Consider the following 17,500-nt stretch of genomic DNA (forward strand, 5'->3'; position numbering starts at 1 on the left):
TGGTCAATAGTGAGAGAATATCCTGAATGTAAGCGTCACCATGTTTTCCTTCATCTCCTCCTCTCCTGCTTTATCTGGAGTAAACTCTGACCACTTTATCTGCTTCTGCTTCCGCAAACATCGTGACTTAATCTCCAGCTCGTCGTCTCTTCCTCTGGACTCTCCAGAAGCAGGAGAAACTGCGAGATGTTTCTGTCCACAGCGTCCGTGTGAGACAGGAGCCGCTTCATGCGCGAGAGCTGAGCAGTGAAGGCTCAGGGTTCATTAGGTTTGTTTTCTTCAGAGGTAGAATAGAAGCTCTTTGCTCTTCACTAGTTGTGGGAGTTGAAATCCGACATAGAAAATTGCTGAGGATGAAGTGAACTGATGACCGAGATTAGACGAGTGTGGAGGTTTGTGGACAGCTGAAGTCAGAAATAAAAAAAAAAAAAAAAAAACATTTTTCTGCTTTAAATAAAACAAGAAGTTCACAACTGAACTTTGTTTTAAAAAAAAAGTGAGGTAAGAATCCTGGCTTCTGATTGGTCCAGAAGGTGATTCGTTTTCAGTCGTGTCTATGGTAACGGCTCATTCACTGGGATTCACTCTCTCTCTCTCTCTCTCTCTCTCTCTCTCTCTCTCTCTCTCTATCCCCCTTCCTTCAGGGTCAGAGGTCACCATGTCTCCGCTCTCTCCTGGTGTAAATGATGCTTCACTAAATTTTGAAGCGGCCACCAGGGTGTGTGTGATGCCGACGTGTTGCTTTAATTATTCCTTAATCGTTCTTTAATTAATTTTACCCAGAGCGAGGGCAGAGAGGAGGCTGGTGTGCCATATGCCTCATGTGTGTGTGTGTGTGTGTGTGTGTGAGTGTGTGTGAGGGGGTCAGTGTCAGGTGGTACCACAGTGTCACAGGCGTTAAGACAAACAGTAATCAGTTTGTTTGTCCTTTTAATTAGCAGTCATGGTGAGTGTGACCTCATTACTCAGGATGTGGTTTCATCCTCTACGTCATTCCTATTCCAACTCCGCCTTCCAAACAAGGGGGCGGAGCCTCATACACTGTTACTAGTAACAAGCACTGATAGCATGGATCATCATCTTGTGGAAGAATAATAAATATTTAGATTCAGGGTAAAGGGATCTACAGGGATGGAGGTGTGAGGAGAAGGAACAGGGATGGTGGTGTGAGGAGAAGGAACAGGGATGGAGGTGTGAGGAGAAGGAACAGGGATGGTGGTGTGAGGAGAAGGAACAGGGATGGAGGTGTGAGGAGAAGGAACAGGGATGGTGGTGTGAGGAGAAGGAACAGGGATGGAGGTGTGAGGAGAAGGAACAGGGATTGATGATGTGAGGAGAAGGAACAGGGATGGAGGTGTGAGGAGAAGGAACAGGGATGGAGGTGTGAGGAGAAGGAACAGGGATGGAGGTGTGAGGAGAAGGAACAGGGATGGAGGTGTGAGGAGAAGGAACAGGGATGATGATGTGAGGAGAAGGAACAGGGATGGAGGTGTGAGGAGAAGGAACAGGGATGGAGGTGTGAGGAGAAGGAACAGGGATGGTGCTGCTTTTTTTTAGTAATAAATCCATCAACGTAGGCAAGCTCAAGTGACGTACTTTTAATCCATTAGAGTTCAGAATGGAATTATGGATCGAGTCTGCCAATGCTGAGGATAATTGTAGCTCAGCAGGATTTCACCAAGGGTGTGTGTGTGTGTGTGTGTGTGTGTGTGTGTGTTTGTTCTTCAACTGTGCAGAATTAATATTCCCCTTATCATTCACTCGGTGCTTTATATCATGCCGAGAAGCTGTTAAATCTTAATGAGGACCTATTTTTACCTGGGTCGCCCCGTACGCTACATCTCCGACCACCACGTCGCTCTCACACCAGCAGGAGACCACAAACCTCCAGAACGCTGCCATCCAGAGCAGGTGTCTCTCACCACGGCACACCACGGCATCCTGATCTTATTAATTAGCCGTCAAAGCTGCGTAGCCGAGTTACAGTCAGAGCTCGAAAGCCGATTATTTTCCTCTAACGTCGCATCCTGCAATGTTTAGTTCCTCTTACACAGCAACAACTGACCAAAATATCACGAGGTCCTGACAGCAGAACAAGTGCTCAGTGCTCAGTCCCTCTGAGTGTTGGGTTTGAGATGAACATCAGGCGAGAGCTTAGTATCCCAGCTGTTTCCTGTTTCCTGGTGTTTATATGGAGAACAGAACAAGAGCACATGCTTGGTTTCAGAACACAGAGGACTGGAGGTGAGCAAAAGTACTGGAACACACCCTGGGGACAGGTGGACGTTTGTGTCCTGTTCCTCCTGCAGGACATCAGCACCAATGTGTTGATCATCCTCAAGTTGTGTTTGTGAAATGGAGGAAGGGACATAAATAGAGAGAGAGATGAGAAAGAGAAGTTTTAGATGAAAAAAAAAAGAAGGCTGTAACCTGACAAAAATGCTTAGATCAGGGAACCTGTGCCAAAGAAATGTCCCCACACAAACATTCCAGCAACATCCACTGGAGAAATCCTCCTGCTTTATCCCCCTTTTTTAGTAGACAAAAAAGAGAAAAAAAAACAAGAAGTAAAAATAAACCTCTTTTATTCCATCCTGCTTGCAGTGATGAGCTCTTATGTCCTCCCACGGGACACAATTAGAAAAGAGCACAGAGGAAAAAAACAGGCCAAAACCATCAGTCACCTCACACACACACACACACACACCTCACACACACACACCCACACACACAAACACACAGACACACACACACACAACTCACACACACACACCCCACATACACACCTCACACACACACACCCACACACACAGACACACACACACAACTCACACACACACACACACACACAACTCACACACACACCTATACACACACACACACATACACACATACACACATACATACACACACACCTACACACCTACACACACACACGTTTGTTCATCCTGATAATGACGAGGAGTCTCTGGAACCTTCACCTGGTATCACTGTCTTCTCAAAGTCAGCTTTAACCTTTGCTGACCAATCACTAATCAGCTTTCACTCTACATTTGCATAACATAATCTTCAGGTTACCGCGTCCATCGTAGCTAATTTCACTTTTTTATAACGTTATGAGACGCTGGAAGTGATGCGAGCTCGGACTTCAGATTTCACAGACAATCATGTTTTTTGTTTTTTAACCTCTTTAAGTCTCCACCTTCTGTATTATGGAGTCATACAGGTTGCCGTGGCAACTGCTTTAGTTGAGTGATGCATTTCACAAGCCTTCCGATTTTTACGTCAGATCCTGTAAGGAATGTCCTGAAGCAGTGTTTGATCTTGGCCACGCCCACTCTGTCTTAACTACCATTGGATACATTTGCATAAAGTTAGCATTAGCATCACTACTGGACACACCCACATCTGGTCAGAGGGAGTCGTGTCGCTGTGTGTGAACTGAAATTTTACAGTAAACACTAAAGATAAAGACGTTTAAACACAGAAGCTGATGTGTGGAAGTGAGACGCTGCTCTTTCTTTCCTTTTTCTGGTGCGAACACGAGAAAGGCATCAAGGTGAATACACACATGAGAACTAAAGACAAGAGAGAGCTTGTGAGCGAGAGAGAGAATCGTTGTGGATGGAAACGACAATGCAGAAGACTTGTCAAGACAAAAATAAAACATCGTGTAAAGGGCGTAGCTATTTAGGGTGGTGTAATTAGCACAATTTTACATCCCACCAGTTTCCGGATTTACAGGAAGAATTATTATTATTATTATTATTATTATTATTATTATTATTATTATTATTCACCTGGAATTCTGTCTTAATTTCTTCTAGCAGACAGAAGACAAAAACTTTCGTTTGAAAACGAAACAAAAGAAAATCGTGTTGTTGTTTTTTTTGTCATTGGTTTCCAACAGAATCCTAACGCTCTCATCATCTCCTGGAACGTGATCAGAGGTCAAGAGCGTTGCCGTCGGAGACGAGTCGATGCTTCTGTCTGCACTCGTTCAGCCTCGTGAGCTACAGGTCTGTCATCATCCTTGTAGTTAAACTCATAATCGCGCTCCAGTCTGCGAATCTACCCTCGTCCCCTCCGGGGATCGGACGTCTGGATGGAGCTCCGACAGGCGAGATGTGAGACGTGTCACTCAGGACGCTTTATTTATTTCTTTTTTTTAAAGGAGTGGAGCGCGGACTTCATTACCTCCCATCAACCTGGCAGTAACCATGTCTGTTTCTCAGCAGAGGAGGAAGATTCTCCAACATGACCCACGGATATGAAGCCGAAGATCAATGCTGAGACGTTGCATCAGGACCAGAAGATGAGCCACAAACCTGGAACTCTGACCAACTACCATTTTATTTGTCATTTAGTGTCAATAAAAAAATACAACAGGGTCAAAAAATCCAGAATAGAAAAGTTGTCCAAACTTTCGCTCAAATTTTATACATTTTATTGAGTGGGTTTCGATTTTTTTTTTAGAAAATAAACCAAACCATGAAGCACTTGAGTGAAGTGACCTGAAGCCTGAGTTTGTTTTGTAGACGCAGCTGTTTACGATCTGATTGCTGTCAGAACTCGCAGCTTAAAATAAAACTCTTCCAAGTCGATAAATAAAGACGGAGGAATAAAACGAAACCCTTCGCAAAAGGCGTCTCGCTCAGAACCTCAGAACCAGCTCGGGTTTAACTTTAAGCTTCTGAGTCGCTCCGACTGTCCCGTAAAAAAGGAGGGATGGATGGATGGATGGATGGATGGATAGATAGATAGATAGATAGATAGATAGATAGATAGATAGATAGATAGATAGATAGAAAAATGAGGCATCTTTATGAGATCTTTTATGATTTAGTGAGAGAATGTGTGTGCGGGAGGGAAAGAGAGAGATAGACAGAGAGAGAGAGCGAGAGGGAGAGAGAAAAAGAAAGAGACAGAGAGAGAGAGAGAGAAAGAGAGAGAGAGAGAGAGAGAGAGTTCACTCGTTTCTCCATTTGAGTTCTTACCCATCTTGATTTAATCTCTTTGACGTAGAGAGGAAGAAGGAACTCAGAGACACCTTCTAACCTCACACCTTCTTTGGTGACACGTAGATTACCCATCCCATCCTGCAGAGAGAGAGAGAGAGAGAGAGAGAGAGAGAGAGAGAGAGAGAGAGAGAGAGAGAACAGGTATCACGGTTAGTGATAGATGAATAATCTCACCTCAGATTAGTGTAGAGACACTTATTATCCACTGGTGCATCTCTGTCTCTGTCTCTGTCTCGTGGATCAACTCGACCTCGTCTGGGGTTTAAATAAAACTCATGCAGCAGACAAACGAACGAACGAACGAACGAATAAACATTCCTTTAAAAGTAGGTTAGATTTACAGCCGTGTTACAGACACAGACGTGATGCAGGATTGGGACTGGAGCTCAACCACAGTTTGTTCAGTCAGGATGCAGAAGCAGTGTGTAGAGATTTCTTTTGGGGTTTTATCCCATCATGCAGTAAAATAATTCTAATAAATAATTAAATATATATATAATTTATTCATTTTAGTAGTAATGAGAATGAGAAAATAAACAGACAGACAGAGAGAGAGAGAGAGAGAGAGAGAGAGAGAGACAGAGAGAGACACACACACACACACACACACACACACACACACACACATCGAGGAGGTTCGATAACTTATTGAGTTCCAACATCCTTCAGTGGTGATGTATTTAAAAATTTATGTAGTGGAACTGAGGAAACTAATGCAAGGGTATAACACACACACACACACACACACACACACACACACACACACAGACACACACAGGGCTGAAGTAACATACAGTGTATGAATTGATCTGATGGAGTGAGTGAGTGTTAAGTACACTTCTCTGCTGTGACTGAGCCTGATAACACACACACACACACTCACACATAGACACACAAGTGAGAGACAGAAACATAAATAGACGGTGAGACACAGACTGTTTGAAGAGAGAGAAAGAGGGCTAAATAAAGAGATGGGGGGGGGGGTAAGGATAAAGCCTCATTTGTGAACAAACACCAACTGAGAGAGAAAACATCACACGTAAATTAAAGAGAAAAATGGAAACGCACACACACAGACACACACACACACACACACAGACACACACACATGCACACGCTCTCACGCACACACACAAACACACACACATGCACACGCTCTCACGCACACACAAACACACACACACAAATCTGTAATGCCACATTTCCTCTTTTCATTTTCTCAAATTTTGTGCTAAACTAATATAGTTACTAATTCTATTAATACTGAATACTGAATACTAATATAGTATTAATAACTAATAATATGAGACTTAGGAAAATGCTAACCTTACACACACACACACTCACACACACTCACACACACTCACACACACACAGACACACACTCACACAAATGCACACAGACACACACACACACTCACACACACATTCACATACACACACTCACACACACACAAACGCACACAGACACACACACACACTCGCACACACACACACACTCACATACACACACTCACACACACACAAATGCACACAGACACACACACTCGCACACACACACACACACACACTCACATACACACACACACACACTCACACACGCACACAGACACACACACACTCACACTCGCACTCTCTCTCTCACACACACACACTCACACACACAAACGCACACAGACACACACACATACACACACATTCACACTCGCACTCTCTCACACACACACACAAACACAGAGATACAAAATCTGTCCTTTTGCTCCCTCGACCCATGACATTGAAAGTTAATAAAGTATCTCAGAGCGATCGTTCAAACGCGAGCCATTATTCATCAAATCTGTAATAAGGCGAGTGTGTGAGTGGACGGACACCGAGCCTAACTGATCGTCTCACCCTTAATGTCACTCGCCTCGTAAAACTTCATTTCCTAAACGATAAAGAGATCTGCATGCAGTGGACTTCTTCTGCATGGTGCTGATGATGTCATGAGGACACATAAGTTAACACTGAACTTCATCACTCTGTATGTGAATGCTGCAGTCTGATTGGTCAGATGGTGTTGATTAGTAACTGCAGCTCTGGGCTTTTGCTAATATGTCACGGTTTCTATGGTAACAGATCAATCCCCTGAATGTATTTTGTGGTTAAAATAAAAATGGATATTCTTCTCTCTCTTTCTCTCTCTCTCTCTCTCTCTCTGTCTTTATTTTCACTCTCCCTCTCATTTAAAGCCCTCAACGCCAATCAGGATCTGAAAGCTGATCCCCCACCCCATCCCCCACACACCCAGGTCCCACCCTAGGCCCCAAACCACCCACCTTTGTGGGGTAACACTCACCGGATGGCAGCTAAACACCGACACAAATTGAGTCAAAAAAGGCTTTTGGGAGGAAATGGAGAGAAATGGATAGACACATAATTCCTGACACGTTTATTCTCCCTACCGCCGGTCGCCGTGGCGGCAGATGGTGGATATTATGGGCTACAAGGCTGAAGAGGCTATGGGGAGTTTTTTCTCTTTTCTGTTGGTAATCACAACGGGATGCTTTTGCCCTCTGAATCAGCATCAGAACACATTTCCTCGTGTCTGGTAGCTAAGCTGCTTTCCATCACAGGCGACTGTTCCGAAAGCAACACCTCCGTAATGCTGTAACAGACTCTTTAGTTGTCCAAGCGAGCCCCAGAAATTGCACAAATGCACGGTACTGAAAGCAAATTCTCACCTCACGCAGCTGCCATATCAAAGTCTGACACACATTTATCCACATTGGGCAGCCAAACATTGAATTACTACCTAAAAGCCAAACTTTTTTCTTCTGCTCATGTTCTGATCTGCTCACAAGCTTAAGAACAATGACAAATAATTCCCATACCTCCAAACCTGAGGTCCTTGAACACTAAAACGGTTTAAAAAAAGAGAAGGGGGTCACGGTGGCTTAGTGGTTAGCACGTTCGCCTCACACCTCCAGGGTTGGGGGTTCGATTCCCGCCTCCACCTTGTGTGTGTGGAGTTTGCATGTTCTCCCCGTGCCTCGGGGGTTTCCTCCGGGTACTCCGGTTTCCTCCCCCGGTCCAAAGACATGCATGGTAGGTTGATTGGCATCTCTGGAAAATTGTCCGTAGTGTGTGAGTATGTGAGTGAATGAGAGTGTGTGTGTGTGCCCTGCGATGGGTTGGCACTCCGTCCAGGGTGTATCCTGCCTTGATGCCCGATAGTTCGGATAAGCGGTAGAAGATGAGTGAATGAATGAATGAAAAAGAGGAGTTACAGTTGTCTCCCTCCACCATACCTACTTTTTGGTGTCTCTGTTTCTTTTCTCTCACTTGACCATGACCAAAGTCACCAGAAGGGTTTGAAACTGTAGCTTTGAGGAGATCTGGTGTATCTTTACTTACTGAGCAAACTGAGTAAAGTGACTGAACCTTATGAACCAGTGTTGAATCCTAAAGCCTACATATTCTCAGTTTGAACTGTTCCTGCTTTTCTTCTGCCTTCCATAAACTCACAAGGTCCTTCTCTCATCCCGAGGTTCTATTCTATACGAGATTTCTGATAGGTAGAATACATCCAGCTGTCAGTCTAAGGTCTACAATCTTCTGCTCCTCCACCCTTCCTGCACCCTTCCTGAGCTTTACAAACAAATATATTTTCTACTTTCTCCCACCTCTGCCACCCTGAGCACTGCGATGTCCTCTCGAAGTTAGGGTCTACAATCTTTGGCTTCGATTATCATTTCAATTCTGCAATCTTGACACTTCAAAACTCCAGGTCCAAAATCTAAGCCTTACGAGCTCCTACTACAGACATAATTAGGTCCCCAATCTCCTGTCCTCATCCAGATGTCTACAAGTTCCTTTTCCTAACCTGATGCCACTCCTGATATCCTGGGGACACAAATTTTCCTACACTCCTGCTGTGGTGTGTAAGTTCCCTTTACCCTCCAGACCACTCTGAAGGTCCCACTTCTGCAGTACCTCACATGAGTCTCACTACAATGACCTAAGATCTACAAGCTGATACTTCAAACAATACTTTCTCTATTCTTGAAATCATTCATTCATTCATTCATCTTCTACAGCTTATCCGAACTACCTCAGGTCACGTGGAGCCTGTGCCTATCTCAGGTGTCATCAGGCATCAAAGCAGGATACACCCTGGACGGAGTGCCAACCCATCACAGGGCACACACACACACACACACTCTCATTCACTCACACAATCACACACTACGGACAATTTTCCAGAGATGCCAATCAACCTACCATGCATGTCTTTGGACCGGGGGAGGAAACCGGAGTACCCGGAGGAAACCCCCAAGGCACGGGGAGAACATGCAAACTCCACACACACAAGGTGGAGGCGGGAATCGAACCCCGACCCTGGAGGTGTGAGGCGAAAGTGCTAACCACTAAGCCACCGTGACCCCCCCGGGTCCACCGTGCACCCCCTTGAAATCATAAGGGACACAAAATTCCTGCATGCAGACTGGAATCTATTGCCTCTTATTCCCAAAAGTCTACCACCCTGTGAGCCTGGATGTTCTGCTCTTGTTCTTGCTTCTATCCAGACTGTAATCCTAGCATCCTGAGGGAAACAAATCTTCCCCTTGTGAGGACAACAACTCATACTTGGTTGATTGATGATTCTTGGCTTGTTTGCTAAGGGGTTTAACCCCTAACTCATCACCTAATAATTAGCCTTTCATGAACTCAGGTAAATGGATTAAAAAACTAGTAAATATGCAGCAAATTGCAATAACTCTTCCATGCATATGTATATTTCATGTTCCATAAGGAAATGTGTGTCAGAGATTTTGAGCCAGATGGGATAACGTCCCTTCTAGCAAAGGAAAGGTCAAAATATAAAGAGTGGTAAGAGAAAGAGAATTGCTCACCACTGTGAAGTTCATGACCTTCAGGATCCAGATGGTGAGTGCAAGGTTGACAATCATGGTGACCAGTAGGAGGAGGATGAAGAAGTAGAGGCAGCGTTTACGCCAACCGTAGATGCCCACTGGGTATGGAGCAGGGCAACCCGGCCTCTGCAGGGCGCTCGGCTGCGACGCCAAAATATACTGCTCCTGGGTCATCTGAAGAGAGAGCAGAGAAACAGAGAGAATATTATTAAAGTCCTGATTTAGTTGCATGCGATATCAATGGCTCTGTTTTAGTGATGAAAAGGTTTGTGAGTTTAAATGCAACCGGAATCCTCAAGTGACCTACTGTAACTAACCTCATAACCTAATCCCACCCATAAAAACCTGAGAGTATTGTGGCTGCATTTCATAAAAACACTTCTGTCATCTTAACCAACCGATAGAAAACAAAATAACAGCTAACTTTGTTAATGCAGGGTATCAGGATTCAGGGTAAAACAGAGCAGGGGGTCAAGATACAGAACATAGGAAACGTTCGACTGAGACACCAATAAAGGGCTGAAAACACATGACAGGTGAACACATTAGTATAACAAACCATGACATGGCGTAGTAGAGACGGGATTAAAACTAAAACAAAGTGATAGTGACGTGACACGCGGCTAAGTACGGTGACCCATACTCAGAGTTCGTTCTCTGCATTTAACCCATCTAAAGTGCACACACACACACACACAGCAGTGAACACACACACACACACACACACCGTGAACACACACCCGGAGCAGTGGGCAGCCATTTATGCTGCGGTGCCCGGGGAGCAGTTGGGGGGTTCTGTGCCTTGCTCAAGGGCACCTCAGTCATGGTATTGAGACTCGAACCCACAACAGTCCTGAGACTCGAACCCACAACCTTAGGGTTAGGAGTTAAACTCTTTAACCATTAGGCCACGACTTCCCCTCACATAGAGAAACATAGACAGAAGAAAACGGTGTAATAGCAAACGCTTGCAGCTCAGCGCACCGCGCAAAGCGACAGCTGCACGTTATTAGAAGCAAGGTTTGATTATCCTCTAAAAGATCTCACCCTGAATTTATATAAAAGGAGTTGTAATTAACGCTGCACTCTTCACTCTAACCTCAGCTTCACATATAAAATCCACTTGTAGGGATTTGCGGATGTGAGACACTGTTGACTTCTTTATGAGCGCTACTTAACTCTGTACGCTTTACATTCGCGCTCGGTGCCACGATGCTCTCGAAACCTTGCGGCTGATCGAAAGAATGCTGCATGTGAGGGAGAAAGCGAACGACAGCACATACGTGAGGACTAGAGAATAAGTGAATCAGTGAAGGACTCAGACTCGGTGAAGGACTCGGACTCGTGAAGGACTCGTGTGTCCTTCTGGACGCTCGCACCTCTGCGACGGTTCTCTCTCCTTTCACCCTGAAATGAATGAAGGCTCTCGAAGTACGTTGATGTAAATGAGCGATTACTCAGTAGGTTGCAGAACACTGTTAGTGCCTGATGACCTGCTAATGTGGATCACTGCACAGGTTTTTTTTAAAAATAGCAAAGGGGTGACGCTAAAGGAGGACGACGCAAAAAAAAAAAAAAAAAAAGCAGAGGTTTGCAGGTGCTGCGATATAAAAACGTATTTCTGTTCTGTTCTGATGTACTGCAGTTTTTGGTCTAATGGATATTCATGAGGAAATTAGAATTGCTTATTTTATTTCATACCAAAATAAAAAAATATTTTAAAAAATGAGGCGATTTTTTTTTTTCCGTAAAAAAAAAAAAAAAACATCCACAGACTGGTAAAGTCATTTTTTTTCTTTTTGAGCTCAATCCAAAAACTTTACTGCTCAACTCTTCTTCTTACTCCTATTTGGCTTCTTCTGAATATGAAGTCGTGAGCGTTTCGGCGTGAAGTGTGCGCTAGTTCCATACATATTCATGGTGTGTGAATCAATGTGTGTGGGTGTGAAAGAGTTTGGAGGAGTTATTAATTGTTCATAGTCATTTGGAAGCAACAGGTCACACGCTTTCTCTCTCTCTCTCTCTTTCCCTCCCTCTCATTTTGCCTGAAGTCTTTCGCCTCTATAAATACCCTGCATTAGGAAGGCAGAAATACAGCTCTTTTTCTTCCCCTACCTTCTCTGCCCTTGACTCCCACTCACTCTCCATCCATAGTGTTTTCTCAGGCCAGGCAACTTCTACTGGTGCCTTTTGGAAGCTGAAGTTATTTTTCCTCCTGTCACATTGCCAACTCTGCTATTTCTCTATTCTTTGCTTTTAGTGTAATACTTTCCTCCCTCGTTTCTCAAATTGATCTGACAAGCAAAAGATCTATCACTCTTCTCTAAAGCTCCCCTCGTTAAGGGCCTCTGGACCAAACAGCTCACCTGAGCCTTCAATCAACTAGATTACAGCTGCTGACCACACTGAAATTGTGTGTGTGTGTGTGTGTGTGTGTGCGTGTGTCCTCGCCTGCCTTGCCTGCATTTTTCTTCCCTAAGTAGCTAAGAGTGAAAAAGGTCTTCTATTCTAAACCGATTGCAGTTGGTTAAGTTGCTTTGGGAATTTTCAGAGGAAAGTGGACCATTTTGTCAGTCTCTTAGGTCCTGTTTCCTCAGATGCTAACAAGGGTTAAACTAAGCTTGGGAACATCTCCATACTCACGCAGCATTTTCTGTCGACTCAAACCCAATTCTCATTAACCCTAACCCTCATGACTAAAGCTGCATCAATACCAATTCGGATGCTTCCATGTAAAAATACTCCAGCACCAACATGGTATGTTGTACGTTGTTGTGTTAATGAACAGATGACTCGAAACCAGAGCATTCCTCCTTCAGTATATCCAGAGGTTTGTCACTGGATCTAGAGACTTAGTATGGAGTAACTATGGAGTTCCAGTTGGAGGACTGGGGCAGGACTTTCCCCAATGGTTGTCCACTGCAACCTTATTTAAGCTTGTTAATGTAGTCATTTAAAATGAACACTGATTAATAACAAACCTTATAATCTGGGTGCATAAACACAGCATGGCCTCCTTGATTGATTAATACTAATTAACACAATTTGGTATCTTACTCGGCTTGAGAAGAACTGCATCACTATTCCGAGGCAAGTAGATTGTTTTTTAAGGTATTCAAACCAGCTCCAAGACAAGTCCTAAATGGAGTCTTGAAGGCAAGATACAAGGCTCTTACTACCTTTTCCAAATGTATCCTGATCATGCCTGGTGTACAAGCTACAGTACCATAGTAGGGGCAGTTGTGGCTCAACTGGTTAAGGCTCTGGGTTGTTGATCGGAGGGTAGGGGTTTAAGGCCCTTTTAAGGGGTTTAAGGGGTTTAAAGCACAGCCAAGCTGCCACTGCTGGGCCCTTGACTAAGGCCCTCACGCCTTCCCTGCTCCAGGGGTGCTGTATCATAGCTGCCCTTGCACTCTGACCCCAACCTCCTCAGTTGGGGTATGTGAAGAAAAGAATTCCTCTGTGCTGTAATAAAGTCTTCTTCGTATAGAACCCAAGTAAGGGCAAAGCAGCTTAACCATTTTGCCACTCCAATTGTACCCCGAGTCCTCAATCACAAGGTCAGTATGCACTGTGGCTCTGTCCCAAATCTAATAATTGCAATTTCAGGCCACCTGCCAAGGCCATTAGGTTCCAAGGCAAGGACAAAAAAGGATGAAGGATTTTTCCATCAAACTACAATATTAAAGTAAACCACTTGCCCTCGAGTACGGAAAACCTGAGTGTGAATATGGCGACTTCTGGCGACATTATGCCCCTACAGTCCATACGCTTTCTTCAATGCCCTTACCATTGATCCAGGTCCCAGCACTGCAGCTCAAGCCCATTTAAAAGGTGTCTAAAGTTAAAGGTCAAATCTACAGTATGTAGCGCTTCACATCACAGATGAGTGTGTTTTGTCACCGGTCTTTATTTAGTTCAGCTCAAGTATGGTACTGTAGGCAAGTTCAAGTCTCGTGGCCACAAAGTATCAAGAAATTTTAAGTCTTTTTACGGCATCTTTAAAGTTTGAGTCGAGTCTCAAGTCAACTCCTCTTAAGTTCAATCCCACACTGAGAATCAAGGCAGCCACTCACAGGTCCATGCCCAGTCCACTGAGACCACTGAAGTCAAATCCAGTTAAAGCATTAAACTAGCTGCTTTAATGCCCAAATCAGATCTCAAATCAACCTCAACCCCTCGCGTTAGTAAGTCAGGGTTGAGAAATAGCTGCTGTCCTTATCGGTCAGGTTTCAGATCATCTAACCCTCACAGCAAGGTCCTGTCCTACAGTATGTCTCTGCAAATCCCAGTCTAAATCAGTCAAGTCCCAAACAGTGTCAAAGCCCAGTATTCATAAGTTCCAACCCAAGTCATTGTCAGATCTAGACCCGGAACTCAATTCATATATCAGTCTAAATTCCATAATCACTGAACAACATCCATTAGTGATAAAAGGAGGTCAATTTTTGTAGAAAGTGAATTGATGGATTTGCTGGTTTCCTGAATGAAGTTCACAAAAATCCCTTAATCACTGAATGTCTTTGTAAGACGCTCTGAACATTTGTCTTCTTCAGCTTTAAAAAGTCAAAGGGCTTAAACAATCTGAATTAAAATGACATTGCGTGTGTGTGTGTGTGTGTGTGTGTGTGTGTGTGGACCAGGAGAGATGAGATCCTCCACACAAAGCAAACAAGGCTGGAAAATATCACACAGTCTTCCCTGCTTTCTCTGAATCAATAACAGGATGATACTAGCTGCAGTTGGGCTTGTGGAACTAGCGCAGGTGCTAACTCTGAGAGGAATTAACAAATCGATACATCATTTAAAAAAGGTCATAGAAGCCAGCAACATAATTTAATGCGGGGCAGCCGGCAGCAGAAGATTTGCAGCTAATTAAACACCGAAGGAGCTCTGGCACTTTGCAGCCACAGGTTTCATCCGCAGTCACTGAGACGATGCGCTGTAATGTACGATCGGGACGGGATCAGATGGACAGATATTAATATAATGCTAGACTTTTTTGACACAGTTAGCAGAGTAGCTTAGAAGATAATTATTTCGTCTAATCTAAGGTTGTTCAAAATTGGATTTGATTTGAACATCGAAGAGAATCAAGCTGTAAAGAAATCTGTTGTTATTAACCATGTTCTTCAACCTTATCCTGATGTTAGATGTGGAGAATAGTAAGTAAAAATGCAGTGTTAAGTGAGACATCAAGTTGTTGGTCTCCGGGATAAAACTTGCGAATCTCATTAAACCGACTGAAGGACCTCAGCTGGTTTAACAGTTTTAATCGTACCTGACGTTTAATGAAATTGTTCCTGGCTGTGATTGACAGATTGATCTTATTAGTTAATTAGACCATTATTGGATGAATCGAACCTCGGCTGGATATAGCAAAGGGTTCATTTGAGACCGAATGATCTTGGATGGTGTTCAGGGCACCTTCACTAAAATTGAGAGGCTACAATTGTGAGATTTCTGCTTGATGGACAGCAGGGTCCAAGTCCACTCACTCACTCATATTCTACCGCTTATCCGAACTACCTCGGGTCACGGGGAGCCTGTGCCTATCTCAGGCGTCATCGGGCATCATGGCAGGATACACCCTGGACGGAGTGCCAACCCATCACAGGGCACACACACACACTCTCATTCACTCACGCAATCACACACTATGGACAATTTTCCAGAGATCCTACCATGCATGTCTTTGGACCGGGGGAGGAAACCGGAGTACCCGGAGGAAACCCCCGAGGCACGGGGAGAACATGCAAACTCCACACACACAAGGCGGAGGTGGGAATCAAACCCCCAACCCTGGAGGTGTGAGGCGAACGTGCTAACCACTAAGACACCGTGCCCCCCCCGGGTCCAAGTCCACAGAAATGAAATTCGTCTAATCTCTGGTCTGGTGACTGGGTTCCGTAAGTGTACCTAGACATCATGGTTCTGTTCAGGTGTGAGTTGATTATTAATGGTAGCATGGTGGCTTAGTGGTTAGCATGTTTGCCTCACAACTCCATGGCTGAGGGTTGATTCATGACCCTGCAAAGTGTGTGTGAGAAGTTTGTAAGTTTGCATGTTCTTCCAGTTTCTCTGTGGTTTCCTCCTCCAGTCCAAAGACATGCATTGTAAGCTGATCGGCGTCTCTAAATTGTCCGTAGTGTGTGTGTGTGTGTGTGTGTGTGTGCGATTGTGCCGTGCAACAGACTGGCATTGTGTCCAGGGTCACCGCTGCCATCTCCTGCAATCGTTTCCAACAGATAAGTGATCAGAGATCAGATGGATGAAGTAAAGAAAAGATGAGGGTCCTTTCCATCTTGTCAGACCGACTGCTAGCTGTGAGATGCTTTAAGACTTTCCACCTTTCAGTATCAGGGTTTTTTTTTTCCAGTGCATTATGACTCATGTTTAGTGACAAAGTGGCAACACTGTCAGACCTGCTTGTTGAAAATCTTTCTTTTTTTCTAGATTCACTGTAAATGACTGTGAACTCATGAATGAACTGATGAGCACTCTGTCAACAAATGAAGCGAGTTTAACCGGTAAATCGCAGCATTTTCTGTAAACGCAGTCCATTTTCCACACGAATTAAAAGCAAAGCAATGGAAATATTACACGGCTGAATGACTGCAGCTCCCCACGGTGTCGCTTTCCGTGTTAAAGACAGGATGATGAGGATGAAGGTGACAGCTGCATGTTTCCACTACAGTGTTTAAGGCTTTACACGTGAAATCACAGCAACGCCAACAGCAAATCAACAGCTGGGAAAACAGGCATTAGTGAAGACCGCGTGAGGGAAGCGAGTGTGTCGTCGTAGGTCTGTCCAACCATGCAGAAACAGACGGCAACATTTGGTGATGTTTAGAGCCTTAACAAAGAACATAAATTGTCGTTATTTCTACTGTTCCACTCAAAGTGAACAAACGAAGTGTTTACTCTGCTAATAAACATCAGATCGGAACAACTTTTAGCTTATTAAATAATTTGCCAGGTTTTGGTCAGCCAGTTATTTCAGGAAAGTCTTGCTAATAATTCTCAGGAATAAACCATGTTTTTTCCAATATATTGTAATGAAAGGAACTCTAACATGAATTGAATCTCACTGAAGGTCACACGTTACACTTTCTCAAGCTTTTGTCTTGCTTTCTGGACCTTCCACAAATATAAGGTCGGTAATAAATTCTTAGCTGCTCATTCAGAGATCCAGAGATCTCCTTGTCCCTGTAGCGTCGTTTCACCGTCAGAAGCTTCTGCTTTGATTCACGGAGCGTTTGTGCCAGAAGGGTCTTAGATGTATTGACTTTCTTTCGTGTCTTCCTGGTTGCCTCTTGCGTGTTGATTTATTTGTGTTCATGACGCAGCGTGTGTGTTGATGAAGAGCCAAACTGCACCTAGCGTTCTGTCCCGCTAGCATGGAGCTGATGAGGCGGCCAATTGTAGTAATGTTCACGGACGAGCGTTAAAAAAAGGAACAGCCGTCGATAGAAAATACAACAGTGTGTCGCCATGCTTACAGGAAAGAGTGTGAGTTCTACCACGGTAACAGGTAAAAAACACACACACACACACACACAC

General features: G+C 44.2%; 1 protein-coding gene across 1 annotated transcript in view; it reads right to left on the reverse strand.

Moving 5' to 3' along the window:
- Nucleotides 1-10,129, reverse strand: part of LOC132861050 (zeta-sarcoglycan) — a 48,563-nt gene extending 38,434 nt beyond the window's left edge. Inside the window, exons 1-2 of the mRNA XM_060892396.1 lie at nt 9,917-10,129; nt 4,998-5,099 (exon numbers count right to left, since the gene is read on the reverse strand). Of these exons, the coding sequence (XP_060748379.1) occupies nt 4,998-5,099; nt 9,917-10,111 (297 nt within the window). The 5' untranslated portion in view covers nt 10,112-10,129. The remainder of the gene's footprint in view (nt 1-4,997; nt 5,100-9,916) is intronic.
- Between the last annotated feature and the right edge of the window lie 7,371 nt (nt 10,130-17,500).

Source organism: Tachysurus vachellii, chromosome 2 (genome assembly GCF_030014155.1).
Source record: "Tachysurus vachellii isolate PV-2020 chromosome 2, HZAU_Pvac_v1, whole genome shotgun sequence".
NCBI classification, from domain to species: Eukaryota; Metazoa; Chordata; class Actinopteri; order Siluriformes; family Bagridae; genus Tachysurus; species Tachysurus vachellii.